Source organism: Typopeltis vanoorti, chromosome 14, assembly GCF_054136105.1.
Source record: "Typopeltis vanoorti isolate ZY-2024b chromosome 14, IOZ_Tvanoo_1.0, whole genome shotgun sequence".
In the NCBI taxonomy this organism is placed as follows: Eukaryota; Metazoa; Arthropoda; class Arachnida; order Uropygi; family Thelyphonidae; genus Typopeltis; species Typopeltis vanoorti.
The window spans coordinates 108,991,828-109,014,212 of NC_143562.1; the positions used below are offsets into that span (position 1 = coordinate 108,991,828).

General features: G+C 35.7%; 1 protein-coding gene across 1 annotated transcript in view; it reads left to right on the forward strand.

Annotated features, from left to right (window-relative positions):
- LOC150099828 (U3 small nucleolar RNA-associated protein 15 homolog) overlaps positions 1-22,385 on the forward strand; it is a 191,377-nt gene that overhangs the window by 71,095 nt on the left and 97,897 nt on the right. The window contains exons 5-6 of the mRNA XM_090404114.1: positions 522-576; positions 11,372-11,497. Of these exons, the coding sequence (XP_090260240.1) occupies positions 522-576; positions 11,372-11,497 (181 nt within the window). The remainder of the gene's footprint in view (positions 1-521; positions 577-11,371; positions 11,498-22,385) is intronic.

A 22,385-nucleotide genomic window follows, 5' to 3' on the forward strand; every position in this document is an offset into this window, starting at 1 on the left:
CATTGAACCTGCTTTGTTTCCATTTGTTCCATATGCCTTAGTTCTCTGGAGCAGACATTCTAATGAAATGTTCCCCAATTCCAGCTCTGGCTTGAGTTGGGTTCCCTGATGCTTAGTAACAAGTAGTTATCACCTGTTTAGTATTCTTCATGAACAAATAAATGCCTTAGTGGTTGGAGATTTGAAACAGATTTTGCAGTGCAGTGGGATGTTTGACAGTGGTCCAAAATTCTCTTTTGCTAGTGTTAGCTTATTGATGGAACACTGTGACAATGTGGGAATATCCTTTATACTTAGGAATGGAAATTATACTTTGCTTTGAATGAACTTACTTCCTGAGTATTCCATGTATATCAGAGAGCAAATAATTCAGGTTTGAGATTAGGTAAGTTTTTTTTCTCTCTCCCAACTTTGATGATTAATGTGTCTTTAGTTTCCTTTGCTGTTCAGTAGTTGTGCATAAAATCATTCCTTTTTTGGTGACCAACATTTTACTTTTTTCTCTTCCCCCCTCTCCCAAGGATTATGTAAGATCCGGATCAACATGCCAGTCAAGCAGCGATTTATTTTTATCAGGTAAGGGAAAAACTATTTGATGTCGTGAAATTTTTAGCTATTTTCTTTGCTTAATCTTTCATTAACTGTCATCATGTATAGCCTCAAGGGATGTACCATACATTATGAGAGTTTAACATGGTTCAAATTTTATGATTAATTTCTAATCAATGTTTCTTCCAAAAAAGTCATAACTACAGCCCATGTTTTTCTTGCCATATTCTCAACAAACACTTGCTTTACAGTTTAAGTTGACCACCTCTTATATATGCATCTTAGATTAGATCAGTTTACAGATTTTTTTTTTAATCCCACACAAGAGATTGTTCCATCTATAATACCTTAGTGCTGTGGAGAGGCAGAGAGTTAAGAGAAGTGTTAACATTTGATTTGAGGGTCTCTTTAAGGAATACTCATGAAAGTAGATCTGGTTATAAGAAGGCGAAACAGGCCTTCTTATAACCAGCATTATAATGATGGCCATCACCATTGGTTTTCTGATATTCATTGTGATCCACATTTCATGACATGGCAATCCTCCTTGATCAGTGCATCAATGCTATTCTTATCTATCATCACCACTACTGATGGTGAGCTGCTTCAAGTTCTCTGATCTCAGTTTCACCACTCTTGAAGGGTCTGACCTAGAGTGTATCTGTGCTCACATCACCAGTATCCTCTCAGTATATATTTTCAGATAGGTATGATCATAGGCACCTGTGACAAATTACAGCACTGCTGACTATGGTGGAACGTGAGACTACTATTGTTCACTCAGTGATGTGTAATGCTTTCTGCTCAAATCAAAAGAAAAGCAGGATACAATACATTCATACTACTCTTCATATTTTCTGAGATCATCAGTACATCATAAGAATTTGAGGAAACATAACAGGCCAAAAGATGTGCTTTTTCTCTTTGATTATGACATTAAGTGTCAAATAGATAAAACCCTAGTAGAATAAAAGTTATGGCCAACTGTTAACAAGGGACTAGAAAACATGATTGAACAGGTTTCCTGCCTTTGTTCCTTACAAAATCAGTTTTCAGTAAGTCAATAATTTGCTTGTAATTATTCAATGAAAGTCTCGTTGTGATACATATAATGATATCCTTCTCTTGAATCACCTTCACATACTTCTTAAGAACCAGGACATAGATAAATAAGGAAGGAATGAGAATTTCAAACAGAATGGACATGGAATGTTTCTATGAAAATTGTTTGTGATATGCATTCAGCCAAATCAAGACTGAAAACAGTATTCTGATCAATTTTAGAGTAACCTTGTATGCCAGGCCTTGTTGAATATCTTTGCAATGTCAAGAAAGATGGCACCAGCGTGCTTCCTTACATTGTATCCCACACTGATGTGTTCTACAATTCTGACAATTTGTTCTACAGTGGAATGATTCTCGCAGAAGCCTAACTGCTCATGGGGTATTGGGTCTCCCCCCCCCCCCCCAATCATGATTTTTTGCAATCTTGTTGGTATCGCTCATTCAGCAGTCTTTCCTAAACAGAAGAGCAGGATCTGATAGAATTGCTTTGCTTTTCCTGGTTTTGGGATGATTAAGATTATGTTAACTTCTTTCCAATGTAGCAGAAAGTAGTGAAATCCTAGCATTGAATGATGATTGCTACATAATGGCTTTGTGGGGGTATGTGTATGATGACTTTGTTGGAAATCCCATTCTGGGCCTGATGCTCTCCTGTTCTTTAGTTTCTTGACTCTTTCTTATATTTCATTGGATGACATTGGTTGGGTGTCATTTGGGATATTTGAACATTTCAGTGTGTAGTGTACACCAGTGTAAACTTTCCTAAAGAAATCTAGGTTTTCATCTGTATAGTTTGGGCTGCACTGCTTTTCTAAGCTGTCAATTAAAGTTTCTGCTTTCTCAGTGTCATGATAAACGAAACCTATTTCAACATGGATTGGTGGAACGAGGTTTGTGGTCCATTCTGAGAGCATTTGTCAACTTTTGTAGTGAGTGATCCTTGGTGTTTAGGGGCAGCAATTTCATTTCCCTCTGTTGGTTCCAATGGTTTCTTAGTACTTGTTGGACAGAATAAGTGGTTCTGTCGAGGGTTTGTTGGTCTTCAGGGGAGCGTCCTATGTGATACTGGTGCTTGGCTCTGTTCTTATGGCTGAGTTCTTGATTGCTTCTGGGAGGCTGTTATTGTTTGAGCATGGTATTTGGTGAGGGCAGCTTGGAGTGCTGTTATCTGTTTTTCCAGGTTGTTTATTGAAGTGTTAATATGTCACATAGGCCCAGTCCCAACTAACTTTACATTTGATAGTTGGGATTGGGCCTGTGAACTCAAGCAGTGTGTGTGTTAGGTAGCTTTTCCCCCAGTTGATTACTGATAGATGGTCAGGAGTATTTTCCTGTTCTGAGCTTAAGTGAATTAGTACTGGATTGTGGTCGGAATGAACTGAGGTTGTCCACAACATTCAGCCTATGTTTCTGAGCAAAATTTTGGTATATGGCAATGTCTAAAACATTGGGACATCCTATCGTCCATAGCATGTAGGTTCTAGAGGTCACACAACCGTGATATTCCTTGTGGTGCCAAAATTGTAGAGGATTTTGCTATTCCAGTTCGTGTTTGTGTTTAAGTCAACTGCTCTGCTGTCACTGCTCGGTTCATTTATAGTATCTTTGCTAAGTCGGTTTCAAGTAGCTGGTTGCTGGTAGAATTGTACATGGAGTAGATTTACAGGCTGCCTGCATTAACTGTCAGGATGTTAGTGGTTAAGAGTTTTCAATTTCACTGTGTTCGGTGTTGTGTTTGATTAAAATACCTGTGCCGTCTCTCCTGGTGTTGGGCCTATCATCACAATGTAGTTTCTGAGTCTTGGATTTTCAGCTGGGTGGAGATGCGTTTTGTTTATTAGATTGGCATCTGATCAAAACATGAATTAAACTCATGCATTTGTTTCCTAGGATGTTGGCATTCCAGAAAATAAACTGAATGGAATAAGGTCTTCTCCATTCGTTAATCATCATTGATTAGTGTGAGAATTGCTTGGATTTGTAATGTCCAATATGAATGTTTGCCAAAATGGCTGCAACCTTGGCAGTTTTATCAAAACCCTTGGGTTGCTTTTTGATGCCACCACTTCTGCATATAAGGTGTGACTGTTCATGTTTTGGTGTATGTGTGCCTTCAAAATTTTCAGTGTTGGATGCAGTAGGTGTTTTCTCTATCTTGTCTTGCTGCTGGGCACCTGGGTTGATTTTTCCAGTTTCTTGGAGATCAGGTATTCTCTGCACCCTTTGTTGTTTTCAGGGTGTAGTCCACTGGAACCATTTTGCTGATTCTGTTCTTGGTTTCTTGCATGTTGTGTGATTTTCCCCACACTTGATGCATTGAAACTCTGCTTGCATGGCCAAATTTTTGGCAGGATTAGTATTGGATGCCCTTCAGCATAGAGATTCTGGCTTGATGACTAGGTTGTAGACAGTTGTGAGGGCAAAGATCTCTCACTGATTTTGACCAGCACAAACGGCACTGGCCATCTGTCTGCTCTCAACATGCAGCTTACTTTGATGGAATGTAGTCTATGATTCTGTAGATTAATCCACCCCTTTTTCAGTTGTCACTGATACCATGTAGTGCCATCTTCAGAGTTTTTTAAGATTTAATTTTGATGATTGTGTGGTAGTCGACAACTGTCTGTGGTTTAATATGAATGCTTTGTCGGTGTTCTTAGTCCTGCTGGACTCTATTTTTTGAATTTTTATATCTGAGGCTAGTGCAGTCCATTGAATCTTGTGTTTGCAGTGTGATTGGCAATATTACTTTTTGTTGGTCTCTGTATCCATGGGCATTTCTGTGTTTTCAGTAGGTGTTCCCATGCACATTTTTTTGCAACTAACTTGGAAATTGTCTTGGTCTTTGCAGGTTCTTCTATTGCTTGCTCCTGTTCTTTTGTTGGCCTGATGTTGGATATTTTGGGAGATGGAGTGGGCACTGGTTTTGGGAAATGGTGCAGCCATTTCTTTTCTAGGACCATCCTAGTCTGCTCATGCATCTTGAGCACCTGTTCATAGTCCAGATGCTCTCAGTTCAGTTCTGTCATTTGCTCAGTAATGGTTAAAATAAGGAAAGGAAGAAAAAAATGGATACTTACCTATATTTGAAGGCTGGAGTGTTGATAGAATGGTGAATCATATCCAGAAACTGCAATGCTGCTGTCTGCAAGAGTCAGCAGTATTGCAGTAAGTTTCCTTCTCCATGGTCTTGTGGATAGGCCTGTGATAGTCCTTGTGTTCCACTCCTGAGTAGAGTCATTGCTTTCTGGAGAGTGAGTGTCTGTGTGTGGCTCTATGGTAGGAGGAGAGCTCTGGTACTGAACCAAAGTCATTTTTAGAATGAGTAAATTTTCATCCTCATGTATGTTGGGACTCAACAAGCTCCCATAAGTTCAGAAAATGTGAGACAACAACAAATATATGAACACTCTTAATTATACATTCAGCAGCGAATGCTCACTTGGGTAAATATCACCCTTCATGCAGAAAGGTTTGAGTGTCTAAAGAATTCATGGTAGGAATATTGAACGGGTTATCCCTCCTCTCCCCACTAACCCCCATACATACACACAACTTTGAAATTTTCTCTAGGAGTAGGATCTCATTGGGGTAGGATCTCAGAGATGCTCCTGGTGAGGTGATTTACTCTGAACTGAAGGACCAAGCAGTTGTGCTGTGAGATAGTTGCATCAGGAGGTAAGCAGAAGCAGCACACTATAACAAGACATCCAAATGTCTTGTTATAGTGTGCTGCTCAGATGGCAACTCCTGTGTGGGTACCAGTCTGGTTGGCCGAGTAATCACCTGGTTCTGGCCAGGTGACACTTAAATTTTTTTTTTCCTTGGAAGGAAGAGATGGACACTGGTTGCCCACAAACTTTAGTCTGCCTACTGTTCAAATGTATTGTAGGTTAAAAAAAAAGGTTTTGTGGATGAGAAACCATATAAAAAGAAGAAGAAATGGCTTCATCAAACATTAAATAATGAAAACATTTCTGTACTTCGATTGCAGAAATACTTAAGTTATTTATTTAGTATTCATTATTATTTAGATATCCATCATGGATTCTCTGTGTGGGGGAGGGGGGGGGGCTGCCCAAACAGGATTTTGATTTGCTTTTTATGCTGCAAGGACATCAAAGGTCATACTGTGCCAGGACACAGGTTATAACAATACATATGGTAAACAATTAGTAGGACGATCACAAACATCCATGCCTCTTGGCTGGAGAGTGGATATGTTAACCATTCGGCCAACCAGACTGGTCCCCATACAGAAGTTGCCATCTGAGCAGCACACTATAACAAGACATTTGGATGTCTTGTTATAGTGTGCTGCTTCTGCTTACCTCCTGATGCAGTTATCTCACAACCTTGATAACAGAACATTTTTTGAGATACTGCCTGTGTACATCAGAAGTAGGGTTGTAGCAATTAATAGAATCAACATTGACTGATTTAAATGTCTATTTTTCCTTCCTCTTCCTTATGTTTCCCATCAGTTTCCCACTGTTTATGTGAGAAACTGATGACATATTATATGGGAATGATTACTTACTGTGATATCCACTTTTCTTCATGGGCAACCATGTACTACATTATGGATATCATGACGGAAAGCAGATAAGTTTCATTGCCTCTCCCATAATTCAGTGATGCATTGAATTATGGGAGAGTATATTACACAAGTGCAATACCGAAAGCATCTTGTTGATTTCTGTTTTTCCTTGTGCAGCGCTGATTGTATAGCAGCTAAGAAAACTGAGATCAAAGTCTGAAATATCTTCCACAGATACTCCACAGTAACAATCCTCATTGCTTTCAAAAGTGCTTATGCCTGACCAAGATATATCTATAACACTGGAACCAAATGGAATCCTGTATCCAACACACATCCTCTATAACCACATCAACCAACACCCAAGAGGAGGATGAAATCTGGCAAATGAAGGATTACCACACACACCCACTTTTGATTCTTGACAGTGGATGCACATTTGCTCACCCAATAGGCAATTGCTAACACTCTTGCAGAGGCTTTTTCTGAATCATCGGCAATACTTCTTATTTTTTTCCCAAGTTTCCAATCCAGAAAAACAGAGCTTTGTTACTTGAGCTGCCTTTCTGCATTTAAGGATTTTGATGGCCCGTTTATCTTTTTTAACCTCACTGATTATTCATTTAGCAATCTTTTAAAGTAATTACTCTGGACATATAAAAGATATTCTAGATGTCCAGAAGATCTGGACATCTAGAATAATTATGATTCCGTAATAATGATCTGCTGACTTATTTTCTAGATAGAACTTCCAGTATGCTTTCCTTCCCAGGACTGCTTCTGTAACTTCTAGTGTACATCATATTTCTTGTTTCCTTGCAGACAACTTTGCCACTTACCTCCCTAGCTAAATCAATGTTTTCTTCATAGTTTACTACTGAGATTCCAAGGTTTGGTTCATGATTTTGACCTGTTTCATTTTTACTTCAATAGTTAATAGCTTTAATGGAACATATGCACCAGGCATGTTTCATGTAAAGTAAGTTTCATGGCTTACACAAAATTTATATAGAATTTATTCAAAAAGTTCAATATATTTCATCTGGTATAGCATCGACATCATCAGAGAGATAGATCCAAGGTTCAGCATCACCATAAATTTCCTGATACATATCCTGAAGGGGTGTTCAGGCTATTATGAGAGCACTATGTGATTAAGTTTACATTATTTTTAATCTACTATCAACAATCTTCATCCAAATTAACCTGTTTCTTGTTAGCACTCCAATATAGTCATATCTAACATTTCATGCTTCTAAAACACTTCTGACTGAATCAATCTACCTAGACCTCGGTATTCCTCTGTGTCTTTCCTGCCATCTTGGCATCAAACACCTATTTTGTTAACATTTGATCTCGCATTCTGTTTAATTTTCCCACATAACTACTTGAAATTGTCTTACAGTCAAAAAATTTGTCTTCATGTTTGGTATTAATTATGTATAGTATGTGTACTGTCTAGCCATAAATACCATTACAACTTGAACAGAGCATAAACCTTTAATCCATCAGTAAATCATTTACAGCTTACAGCACATATACATCTTCTGTATCATTGTAACAATTAATAGTTTCACAAGCATCTACTGATCCTGAGTGTTTTTAGCATGTTGAAAATAACAGGTGGCTGCATTCCAACCTTGTGAAGTGCTATTACAGCTACACGGTTCTCATAATTTCTTCACGGCATACCAACCTGTACAGCTAGACAAGTCTCTCTCAACTGATTCTGCGGGCAGTGCATGGATGTGCAAAAGTTGTAACAGTATTTATGGCAAGACTGTATATATGTTGTATATAGATCCTGTTTTTATATACCGTATATGTCAGCGTATAAGACGAGGCCTAAATTTTAGGCTATTTTTAGGGTTTTAAGCTTATGTTGGTTGTATGGGATGACCCCCCCCCCCCCCAATTTCTTCTTTCTTGTATTAATGCAATGTTAGGTATTGTTGTTATATCCGTTATTTTTATATCTATGCATATCCGTTATTTTTTTGTGTAGCATAGATTTAGTATTTATGCGAATTACCCTAATTAAAAATGATTAGCCCCAGTTTTAATTAATTACTAATTTTGCATTTTTTAAAATTTTATTATTATTAAAATTGTTATCATTTAAAATCATGGAACCAGCAACAAAATGAAGAAAGTATGTTTGATTTAAAATAAGGATAATTGAAATGGCAAAACAAATTAATAACTGTGCTGCTGCAAGAAAGTTGGATGTACCCTGATGATGGTAAGAGAATGGAGGAAGAAAGAAGATGTTTTAAAAAAATTGCCAAAGAAAAAATGGGCGATGAGAATAGAGATCACCCGATGGCCGCAACTGGAAAATCATGTTCCAGAATGGGTATTCGAACAAGACAGAATGGTTATCTTGTTACAAGAAATATGATTAGAGCATATATGCACTAAAGTGGTCAAGATTGAATCCAGATGAAAGTATAGAATTTCAAGCTACTTCAGGATGGTGTAATCGTTTTATGGATAGACAAAAAACGAAAATTGCTCAAAAACTTCGAGTAGATCTTGACCACAAAGTTTCCATAAATTTATTATTCAGTTGAGACAAGAATATAAATTTCTATTGTCAAATATTAGAAATATGGATGAAACTCTTATGAACTTTGATATGATAAGCAATAAAACAGTGGAGTTTAAAGGTAGTAAGAGTGTGCTAGTTCGAAGTACAGGTCATGAAAAAACAAGGTTTACGGTTGTGTTGTCATGTTTGGATGATGGAACCAAGTTAAAACCGATGATCATCTTCAAAGATAAAAATTCCTTCAGGTGTTTTTGTACATTATCACGAAAAAGGATGGATGGATGAAAATGTGAAATTATGGATAAATAATGTGTGGAACACGTGACCAAGCAGTATAATGAAGAAACGCAGTTTATTAGTATGGGTTATATTTCGTAGTCTGAGAACTGAGAATACTAAAAGTCTTCTAGAAAAAATAACACAAAAATTGTTGTGAAAAGTTTTTTACCTTGGGTGTAATATATGTTAAAGATACCAAGTAATTTTATAACCTTGGTTTTAATCCTTTTTCCCAAGTAAACAAACAGACAAGTCAAGTTTGCACCTGAACGTGATTCAAGACTTATGGTGGTGGTGCAACACCAAGGCAACTCATGGTAAAGATGGATTAAGTTCTGATCACTTTCCTTAGTATTTCCCATAAATGTAAAACACATCTCCTAGGAGATGTATGATGTTATACATCAGGGGTTCACAACCCTATGCCTGCGGGCACCATGGCGCCCGTTGACCAATTTGTGTGTGCCCGCCACTGTTCAATCGTGTGCCGTATAGTTTGAAATAATCACGCAACAATTCATGGCATGCTATAAGACGCATGCGTTAATGACACATGACGAGTATTAAACGCATACAATGTAAAGTAGACATGCATTCGAAGTTGTTCATTCCATTTTAAGAACTGGAATATCATCATATTCTCCTAATTATGAAGCATTGGCCAATGAAATGCAATGCCAAAGATCACACTAACTTACATATATATATTTACATTTTTATATAATGTAAACTTTTAAGTAATAAAACATTTGATTATAATGTTAGTATGTATTCATTTAACAAAAGAATTCAAAAAATTTGCTTGAAAAAATAGATGGTGCCCATCGCCCTACCGGTATTTTAGAATGTGCTCTAGGAAACAAAAAGGTTGGGAACCCCTGTTATACATTATGGGTGGGGATCACTACCCAGATTGGTTTCAACCTTTATTGAGGTCTCATCAGTGAGTAGTATAATATATTAACATATATTATACCTAAGGTAAAAAACTTTTCACATCTTTCTCTCATCCAGAGATAATTAATAAGGCCAAAGCACCTTGTGGCAACTTGCATAGGTAGAATTGATAAGCTCTGTATTACTTAAACCTTGGCATTTCAGGGTCTGCCTACTCAGGCACAAACTTGACTTACTTGTGTGTTTGCTTACTTGGGAAAAAGGATTAAAACCAAGATTATAAAATTACTTGGTATCTTTAACACAAAAATTACTGTTATACAAGGTGGTTTAACTTCTATATTGCAACCACTAGACGCCTGCTTGAACAAACCATTTAAAGATCATATGCGAGAAGAGTGGAATAATTGGATGTTGGCTGGTGAAAAATCTACAAATGGTGGATCTATGCGAGCTACATCACTTGATATGTTGTGCAATTTTATGATCAAAGCATGGAATAAAATCATTTAAAAAGTGTGGTATCTCTAATCTTATGGACGGTACGGAAGATGATCTGTTGTGGGACACTGATGATGATGAAAACGAAATCAATTCAACGGAATCAAGTATCTTATTTGACTATCATTTAAACAATGAATCTGAAGAACTATTTTCAACAGATGATGAAAAAAATGAACATGAAAATTGAGATTAATAATTATTATTTTTATATTATTATTGGTATATATTTTTTTATGCTCTGTTTTTATATATCTTTCTTTAAAATAATTTTTACATTCTGTTTTATATATTGTTTCTACATCTGTACATAAGGTGCTGTTTAATTTTTTTTGTTTTACCTGTTATCTAGTGTACTGTTCTAACCTTTATATTGTTGTAGTATGACCTTAGATTTTATGCCAATAAACCGAAAACAAATCCAAGTAAGCGATGTTGAATGAAGATGTTTGTCATTCTATTAGGTGGTAAATGTTTTTGATTGAAAGTAATATATGAATTATGCATCCTTCCTACTTTTATTAGATATTTTCAGATGGAAGTTAGTCCAGAGCTGCAGGTACCTTTTTCCTCTTAAAAAATCAAGTATCTTATTTGCCTAACCAATTTGAGCAGGATATTTTTTAAGTTACCTGTTTTCTATGGAAAATAGTCAAACCAAAGAATTAGATGAGCTCAATTACCTTCATTTTTAAAAGCCTTTATAAGTACTCTTACAAATTATGAATCAGGATTCTAATGAGATCTTGCCAAACATTTGGATTGTGGATTGTTACATGCTGTACCATAGGCACTGTATATGTGTGCATGCATTACTGTAATTATTATGAAAATTTGCCACACTTTTCTTCTTTAGTTTTATATATATAAAATTTTTATATTATTAAAAAGACATGAGCTTTTTAATAATATAAAAATTGAATTTGGCAATCTATAATTTTATGTGGGGTTATAAAAATAATATACTTAATTACTTGACTGATTTTTAGGATCCTATGACCATACAGTGAAACTTTATGATGCACGAACATCTGCTTCTGTGATGTCTGTTAATCATGGGGATCCTGTGGAGTCTGTATTGATGTTCCCATCTGGCACCATTTTTCTTTCAGCAGGCATGTAGATTTTATTTATTTTTTTATTTTTCTGTTTCTATAGCATCTTCAAGTAAAATAACTAATCAGTTTTAATTTGATTAGCTGTGATCTTTTCGAACTGACTTTGTTAATTTATCACCTTTTCTTTTCCAAATCTTCCCAAATAAAGTGCTGAGTTTTGATATTTTAAAATCCACGTGAAAATGAATTAACCATTCAAACAGTTTATGATTACATGAATATACATTTATTATTCATGTTTATGTTTAGTTCTTATAAACTGGTTGCAGTTTTATGACTTTTGTTCTAAAATTCATGCACTAACTGAGCTATTGTAAATATTCATAACATATAACATAAAGAGTTACAATTTACTGTATCAGTATTAGATTAGCCACCTGATTGACTGCGTGGTTAGTATATCTGCTCTCCTGCCAAGAGGTTGCATATTCAAATCTCACTACGACTGTTGATGTTTGGGATTGTCCTACTAACTCTGTGTGCAAAGAGCATCTTCAACCCTGCCTCTTCCAGCATAAGGCTTCCAAAATCCTATGAGGCACAGGAGTGACCATATAGCATCCAGTGATGTTATGTGTGAATAACTATTAGATTAGCTAAGCTTGCTTGAAAATAGCTGCCCCAAATATTAACCACCCCAAGATCAATAAATTTATTATCATGAAAATCTGTTTGTTTAACACAAACTGAATTTTGTGCTAAGGCCCAGATAAGATGATTTAGTTACCGTTTTAGATTTTCAGATGTGTTACTGTGATTAAAGTTCAGGATATTGTATAATTATTTTTTTAATGTATTTGAGTATTATTAAACTATTTTTACAGATAGAGGTGTGAAAACTCCTTCAGTTCTAACTGCTGACTTACAATTAAATATAGACTATGCATTGTTCTGTGTAATGTACCATTTACTGCATATAATTGTAGTGTTTTGAATAGCTTTTCTCTGGACACCTTGACAGTGTTACACCCTGATACCTAAGAATGTTAAATTTTCAGTTATCATGGTGTAAAATGAAGAGAAAATAAAATAAAACCCCTGTATAAGAGCTAATACATAAATTATTTAAAGAAAGAAAATTATTCTTGCATCCAAGTAAAATATATAACAAAAAAATGTTTGTTGATAATAAAGAATAAAATAATAATAAAAGAAGGAATATATTACAGTTGATATGAAAAAAATTAGTTAAGTAAGACAAAAAAGATTAGTCATAAGAAATTGTATGTGAGAGGCTAGTTTTAACACCTGAAATGAGAGATTAAAATATTAAGTAAATTATTAGAAAATTTTGGAAGGGGGATTAATTTGAGGCTAGCAAAAGCAAAAGACTATCGCTCAGGGTCAATTGCAGAATTGAGGCGTCGTCACGTGTGAGTCGCGTGCTCGCCGACTGCAGGATGTTTGGCAGAAAAACGGCACCCTAATTGGTCAGTGAAGTCGAATCCAGTAAGGGGCGGAGAAAAGAAATTAAAGAAGGTGCCGGTAGGGCTCAAGGTATAAAAGAGTTAGACACCCCCCCACGAGGCTTTTTCCCGAATAGTTTCTGCACGAGCTTTTTTGTATAGGTTTTCCACGTGGTTTTCCTGAGTGGCGGGGTTGGAGTTAATCTCCGTCCGACACAACAAGGGAACAAAAGTGAGCAGGATTTCAATTCCGTATTCTTATGGTAAGAAACGATGAATGCCATTTAGCTAAAGGAAAGAAGGTATTGTCTATGTGTTTCATCATTCTGTGACAACAACGAGAGATAGAAGTCAGTGCCCACGTGGTGAGTTTCACAGCCATTGTATAGATGATTCAAAGTGTGTCCTTAATTCAAGTACGAAAAGTTAAGATCGCAAAAGCCCAGTTTAATGCCAAAAGAACTTATGAGTGACAGATTATAGAGGAGTTCATCCAAGGATAGTACAATCGGAAAAACGGTAGAGGCCAATATAGAAAACCCAAGTCAAAAAGTACTGTAAAAATCTCATGTTAATTGAAATCATAGGTAATTGTAATTTGAAGAGACTAAGGAAAATTATACTAGGACTATAGTACATGACTGATTGCAATGCGAGTATGCTTGTTAATATTAATTATATAACTATTCAAGTGTCTTGAGATTTATGCATGTGTATTGTAACTTATAGGAAAGTTTTAAATGTCAAAGTCATGTGTTAGCACAGTGAAAGGATAGTTTAATCTACATAGTTTTAGATAGTTAAATAGAGTGAGTTGATCACATATGTCCATGTGCTACAGCATACAGCGTATTCAGACTAATATAGGGTTAACTAACGTGTTAATTAGATCTGGGATTATACATATGATTGTATTGTTGAATTTGTTATGGCGGCATGATCGCAATACCCATATAGGATCTTAGCCAAATACTTGTGATTAGCTAATGTTATTTTGTAAATGTTTTCTTAGTATTGAATTGAGTTATATATATTAGAAATTGAATTGTACCATGCTAATGAGTTTAATAAACCTTTCTTTATTGATAATACAGTTGTCTGAAATTGCTGCCCAATGCACCACTTGAAAATGTACAAACTTAATCACATCGGAGGGGAAAATATTTAGATGAGTTACGAGATAAAGTGTCACGACTGCAATATTGTCTCACATTCAGACATATTTTGGTAATTGCTGCTTGTTTTTATATTTAATATCTCAAACTAAATGTCCTAAAAGGCACAGTATAATATAAATATTAGGGACACTAAGGAGAGAAATAGCTTAAATATTTGTATTTTGGGTAATATCTCGTACATAGATGAAAGTTGGATAAAGATAAGCAGAATTTCACTTGTAAGGATAATTGTTAGAATAATAATCATAAATTGGGACACAACAACAGGTTTCTAGAAAAAAGAAGAAAAAAAATTTTTTATTTATTTTTGTTTGTTGAATTTGTTTTCCTTTAAATATGCCTTTTTCAGATCTATGAAACTTAAGTAGATCCTTGTCATATACACATGATTTCTCAACTATTTGTTGCAAGTGAAAATCTGATCTTGACAACCCCTATTTTGTCTGAATCCAGATTGTTCTTATTCAAGTATGCTTGCATAAATATTACCTGTTGGGAGTTAGAGTATTATATTTGCATCTTCTTCCAATTTGAAATGTAACTTATTCACTATGTAGAGAAATGTTGTTCTGTAATTCTCACATTCAGCTTTATTCTCATTTTTCTTATAGATGGAGTAGAGCTTTCATAGTTCCGAACGATCTGGAATTTACCCTTCTGATGGGGCCTCTGAATTTATGCATTGTGACCATTGTAAAATTTATACCTCCATATTTAAGCATTTCTGGTCAGATATCATCTAGTCCTGCTGCCTTTCCATATTTCAAGTTTTTGATGGCTTTTTCCACCTCGGGTATGGATATGTGCCCTGTTTGCATTTCTCTTGAAAATTATCTGCTACTTCTACGCCTCTGTCAGTGCTTATTTCGTTTAAGTCTTTCAAAGTAATTATTCCAGACATCCAAGATATCCTTGTCTTCAGTTTCACATCACCTTTTTCATCTTTGATTCTTTTTGTATCTAATAGCCTCCAGAACATTTTACTATCTTCCTGATATTTATTTTCTATATTCTTGTCGAAGTCTTCCTGTGGCTTTTGTTACTTTTAAACAGCTAAGTCAAGTTTTACATTTTTCTCTGTATTCTTTTAGTGTATCTGCCAAATTATTTCCTAAGAACATTTGGAGAAATTTTTCTAGCCATTGGAGCAGGTAGCTGACAACATAGAGAAAATGGAAAAAAAAGTAGTCTTTGTGGGAGATTTAAACAGAAGAGTAGGAAAGTAATTCCCACTTGTCATATACAAAATTTGGAGAAAATGGCAAGTATCTGCTGGATTTCTGCTCAGCTTCACTGACAACAACTTAGTCAATGAGGTTTTAATTATTTCTCGTGTCTTCTATCCACATGAACTTGTGCACATCTTTATGTTGGAACATGGACTAGTCATTACTAACACCATGTTTGAATGTAAGGATGTGCACAAATTAAAATGTGAGAAGATGCAAGAAATAAGAAAAGCCTCACTGACTACATCATTGTCGATAGTGATATTATCACGCTCATTCAAGATACAAAAGTGTACAGAGGATTTGAAATTAGAAATGACCATTACTTAGTACCAAGCAGGATAAAAATGGATATCACATTGAAAGGAACAGTGTGTAAGAAAGTTTTAGAAAAATTAAACTTGAACAGCTTGTGAAGGTAAAAGGTAGACTCAACTATATAAACTAAACGAAAACCAAACCTTGAGGTCTCAGTAGCAAACTGAAGAAGACATTGATTGATTCAGCTAGGGAGGTATGTGGTGAAGTTGTCTGCAAGGATAGAAAAATATGAACAGCATGGTGGACACAAAATGTTAAAAGAAAGCAGTACTTTCTTTTAACATCTGCCAATGGCAGTTGTACCTTCTGTTTATTTATTTGTTTTTTGAGGCAGGTTTATTTTTTAGTTTAACCATAGATAGACTAGTGGTCAGCCTCTGGAACTACTCTACTGTTGTACTCTTGAAGATGGGGGGGGAGCTACTGGATCTCTGCAGTATGGATGGATTCATTAACACTGCATGTTGAAAGTGGGGGACGGCAGAAACTAGAACTTTTTTTCTAGGAACCAGACATGGTGGTAGCCACTTCATATCCCCAAAAAGCAACATGATGTTATTTGGCCTAATTGACATTTACTCCTGTTAGCAGGAGTAAATGTCATCCATTTGCAGCAGGAAAACTCACTGTCATCAGACCCCCTTTAGTAAAATCAGACTGCACCAAGAGAAAGCTGGGTTGACTTATCTTCTATTTTTTTATCAACTTTTTTTATAAATTTTGTTTAGCTACTTTTACACATTGCTTTGCTTCATTTTTCTCTGTATTCTTTCAGAGCATGTGCTCACTTGCTAGGAACTTTTGATATGTTTTCTCTTCCAGGACTATCTCTTTAACTTCCTTAGTGTACATATAGTTTTTGATTTTTTTTTTTCTATCCTTTCAGACAACTTTACCACATGCCACTGGCTGAATCAGTCAATATTTTCTTTTGAGTCTTCCATGGTGTCTTTAAACTTATTCATTTTGTCTAGAATAATGTTTGTATATTTGAGTATACAGTTCATCATTGAAAGCTCTGTGACTGATTCTTGTTAAAGTTTTAATTACGTTATACAGATGCTTGGGCAGCACTTGTGTCTTTTAAGTAGTGCAAGCTTAGGCAACTCTGATGCCAAGGACTGTATTCTAATAAGCTCTCTGGTCAAAATTTTGAAACTTTCGAAGTTTCTACATATATTTGGCTTTGAAATAATGTTGGATCTTTAATATCCACTATTTCTATATAATTTATATTGCAGAAATGAAGCCATGTGGCTCTTTCTTTGATAATTTGTTAATCACTTTTCTTTTTGGTGTGTGATATTCAGTTTCATTCTGCACACAGTGAAATATGATCTCCTCATATTTCACCTTACCCCTATTTCAGCCATATTTCAGATCTCTTGTATACTTGTATCCTGCCTCAGGACTTTCAATTTCTCAACTTTTTAATTTCTTGTGTGTCTTTTCTCTATGTGAATATTTGCATATTGTTATGTTGGAAAATAATATCAGTAATGAGTCCATGTCCTCAATCTTAGCAGGTACTTATAATTATTATTGTAATGCTGTGCTCTTTTTCGCAAATTTTTCCAAAACGTTTCTGTATGTCTGGCATTCATTTCCTTTCTTACTATGTAATCTCAATCTAGGGCCAACTTTTCTTTGTCAGTAACTCAGAAAATTCCTCTACTTTCCTTAAAACCTTCTGTTGGGTCATTGGCACAAATAAGTTTCATTATCCAAATCCCCATTTTGATGTTGTTGATACTTTATAAAAATAATAATAAAATTCTGTTGTGTTGAGTTCGAAATTGTTCTAATTGCTAATTTTTTACTGTCCTGATCCCTGATGAAAAAGTTGGAGTCATGTTAAACTCTGCAGTGCCCATCTGACATAAATAGTATACTATTCATGGTATTTAGTATAGTGTTATTTCTAGACAAACAAAGATTAATAACAGCTGAAATGAAGTTTATGAGGAAAAACTGCAACATATACTCTATTCCAATGGTTCTTAACCTTTTTGAAGTCACAGAACAATTTTGATTATAAGAAAAATTTGGGGAACACCAAAAGCATTAGGGTCATAAAACTAACAATAAAAATATGCATGGACTTGCCTTTTATAAAAATGGAACTTATTTTAATGCAATACTTGAGCTTGTCAGCTTTTGCATATTTCAGGTCTAATATCTGATATAGGGGGTGCTTAAGGGTCAAAGCTGTATAACTGAGAGGAGACCTCCAGATAGCCTTTAAAGGAAGGCTATGTGGAGGTAAACCCTGGTCGGAGAACCGACCAGGGCTTCTGACCTAATGTCCAATCCTCACCTTCTCGTGGTGCACCCTGTTGGGTATCGACTTGGGTACTGAACGAACGAGGATGGGCTGGCAATTTAGGATTTAGCCGAACAAATTGTATTCTTATTGGTTAAACCAAAATAAAAAATGATGGTACAACATGACAAAATTTCATGCTGGCTGGGGCGTCGCACGGTTAAACAAGGCCCCCGTTGTTTTCGCCAGGGAACCAGGACGAACAGCGAAAAGTAAGCTACTGGAACAAATCTGAAAACACATCCCAACTCAACATCACCACAGTTAAAGATCGGTGCTATCAACATAAGAAGACTGAATGGCAAAGAAATGGAACTAGCTGAGAAATTAGATAAGTACCAGATCGACATAATAGGGGTGACTGAAACAAAAAAGACCAAAACTGGTGAGATCTTTCTGCGCAATAAATACAAAATGTTATATTTAGGCAGTGACAATGAAGGAAAAGAAGGAGTAGCCATAGTATTCAACACAAAATACGAGGCTAATCTTCTTGAATGGCAGGCAGTCTCAAGTAGAGTAATGTGGACAAATATGAGAATGGGGAACTGGACAATGAGACTTATTTGTGCCTATGGTCCCACAGAAGGTAGAAGTGGAAGAATTTTTTGAGGCTTTAGAAAAAGAAACTGACACAATTAAAAAGGAAAAGTTGGTCCTTGTTAGGGATCTAAATAGCAGAGTAGGAAATGATTGTGAGATATACAAAAATATTTTGGGAAAATTTAGAGAAAAGAGCAAAGCTAATAATAATGGCAAATATCTGTTGGATTTCTGCTCAGGACATGGACTGGTTATTACTAACACAATGTTCCAACATAAAAATGTGCACAAATTCACATGGAGGGAAGAGGCAAGGAATAAGAAACGTCTCATTGACTATGTTATTGTTGATAGTGATGTTTTCTCCCTGGTGCAGGACACCAGAGTGTACAGAGGATTTGAAATTGGAAGTGATCACTATTTAGTCTTGATCAGGATAAAATTGAATTTCATATTGAAAAGAATGACATGTAAGAAAGTTTTAAAGCGAATAAAAGTTGAGCAGCTCTCAGATGTGAACTGTAGACTAAAATACACAAAGATTATTGAAGAAAAAATAAAAGAGTGAGAACAAGAACCAAACCCTGATTGATTCAGCCAGAGAGGCATGTGGTGAGGTTGTATGCAAGAATAGAAAAATCAGAACTCCCTGGTGGACACAGGAAGTTAAAGAGGCAGTGAAGGAAAAGAAGAAAGCATATCAAAAGTTTCTGTCAAATAAGTCAGTTTTTGCTCTTAGAGAATATACAGAGACAAATGTAAGAAAGCAAAACACTATGTAAAACTAGCTAAACAAAAGTCATGGGAGGACTTTGGCAAGAACATAGAAAATAAATATCAGGAAGGTGGCAAAATATTCTGGAAGTTGTTGAAGAAGCTTAGAAATGGAGGAAAGAGTGCTGTAAAAGGAGTTAAAGATGATAAAGGTGACATGAAAATGGGAGAAAAAGATATCCTTGAAGTATGGAGTAATTACTTTGAAAAACTGCTAAATGAAACAAACAGTGATGATAGCACAGTGGTAAAAAAACACTGACCAGGCATGCAGTCAGGAATACATATCCATACTTGAAGTAGAAAAAGCCATCAAAGGCTTGAAATGTGGAAAGGCAGCAGGAGTAGATGATATTCGACCAGAAATGCTGAAGTATGGTGGTATAAGAGTCTTACAGTGGCTGCACTGCATAGTTCAGACAGCCTGGAGAGAGGGACAAATTTCCGATGATTGGAGTAGAGCTCTCATAGTTCCCATATATAAAAAGGGAATTAAAACTGAATGTGAAAATTATAGAGGTATTTCCCAACTAAGTGTTCCTGGCAAGATTTATGCCAGTATACTTGAAAAACGGTTGAGAAGAATTGTGGAAGAACAAGTTGATTCAAGCCAAATAGAGGCTGTCAGGATCAGATCTTCACTGTACGATAAATAGTTGAGAAATCATGGGAATATAACAAAGATCTGTATTTAAGTTTTGTCGATCTGGAAAAGGCATATGACAAGGTGCCGAGAGAGAAGCTATTCAATATGCTACAGTTATATGGTGTCAATGGGGGCATTATATCAAGCCATATGTAGTCTTTATTTGAGTTGCAAGTCAGCAGTTAGAATTGAAGGAAGTACAGAAATATGGTTTAATGTTAAATCTGGTGTGAGACAAGGATGTACATTATCTCCTCTGTTATTCGTTATCTATATGGATCACATTATGAAGGAAAGTGCTATTAAACCTGATATCAGAATTGCAGATGTTAATGTCAGCTCTTTGCTTTATGCAGACGATGTTATACTTCTAAATAAATCCGCTACAAATTTTGCAAGATTCCCTGACTAAATTGAATAACTGTTGTAATAGATATGGTATGAAGGGCAGCAATAAAAAGACAAAGACAATGAAAATAGGTAGAGTTGTTGAAAATGTCAACTGTGTTTTGAACGGATAACCTGTGGAACAAGCAAAACTTTTCAACTACTTAGGCATGAATTTTTAGTGAAGATGGTAAATTCAGTATGGAAATAGACAACAGAATCAACAAAGCTGGTATGGTAGGAAGTCAATTGAATAAATTCGTATGGAATAAGAGAGAAATTAGCCGGAACACTAAATTAGCTGTATACAAAACAGTGTTCAAACCAGTTTTAACTTATGGATCTGAGATCTGGGTCAGAAGTAAAACACTTGACCAAAGACTAGAGACCGCAGATATGAGATTCCTGAGAAAGATTAGAGGTGTGAACAGATGGCATCAATGGCAGTATCATATTAAAAATGAGGATATTAGGAAAGAACTTGACATTGTCAGCATCTAGGAATGCATTAGCAGAGCTAATCTCAGGTGGTATGGTCACTTAAACAGAAAGGGCAAGGAAAGATTAGCAAAACAAGTGTTCTCTGCCAGGTTGGCAAAAAAACGACCCAGAGGAAGACCCAGATATAGGTGGATTGATACAGTACAAAGTGCCTTAGACGATAGAAATATAAGATCTGGTAATGTTGGAGTCTTGACAAGTAACAGACAGATTTGCAGGAAAATTGTAGATAGGAAGTTAGTAATGATGTAAATTTTTCAGGTAGTACTATCATATCCTGTACACCCCTTGAGGATACATGTCAGGAATTTGATAATGATGAAACCAGGAATCAGTAATAGAAAAAATTTTAAAAATATAAACATAAATGGATGGAACATGTTGTAAGAATGAAAACAGAAACATTACACTTAAATTGCAAACCACTAGGAAAGAGAAAAACAGGACGTCCTCTTAAGAGATTCAACAATGACTTCTAATGCTGGAACAGGTGACTCTAGGCTGAAATCCTTGATAAGCATGATGATGATGATTTCTAACCCTCCATAGAGTCAGAAGAATCATCGCCTTCCCCGATCACAATATGCATACCACGCCTTATAAACATTCATATTTGGAGCAGGCACCATGCACTTGGGTAATATATCTCCTTATTCACCACATGCTTTGCAAAACAAATATTGCAATCTGCAGTATTTTCTCTATATTTATCTGAGATGCTCCTTTTGGTAACTTGTCATATCACCTGTTTTTTGCTTGTCTGCAAACAGATTAAAGTGCACTGAAGTTCCGAGGACACATCGCAAGTGTTGCAAATACTGCACATCATATTGCTGCTATGATAAAAAGTACATTAACATGTAGGGATAAGAAGGTGTTAGTGCCTCTATATAAGCCATTGGTCAGACCACGTGTGGACTATTGTGCTCAGATTTGGTCACCTGGTTTTCATTGTGATGTGGAAACACTATAGCGGGTCCAAAAATGAATGAATGAAGTGATATTATGACTTTGGAGTGTTGGTTATGAAAAACGTTTGAGGGAGTGTGGATTACAGAGGTTGGTGGATAGGAGGAAAAATATGAGATATGATAGAGACTTTAGAGTTAGTTAATGGATTCTGTCAGATTAATACATAAGGAAGTATAAAAAGAGTGGATGTTAAGATGGGAAGAACAAGAGAGGTCTATAAAGATGTGGTGAAGAAGGGTGCGAGGAGTAGATTTTTTGCATGGAGAGTTGGTGAGTGGAATGCATTGCCGGAGTGCATTGTGAATGCAGGTAGTGTAAATAACGTCAAAGCTCATTATGATGGGCATATTGCTGGTTGAGTGGGCCTACCATGATGGGTCTGTTAACTCCATGGAGGTTATCAAAATAATAATATTGGTCAAGTGAGATCTTTAGCTATTGTGTCTAAGGAATTTAAGATAAAATAGATGCTACAAAGGAAATTTCCATATGACTAAGTGAATCTACAAAACTCAGCTGAATGCTGTGTTTCTGTCTGTTTTGTCAAGTATATGATGTTATATCTCAGTATTAAATTTAACTGTGAGAGTCAGAGTATGAGAGAA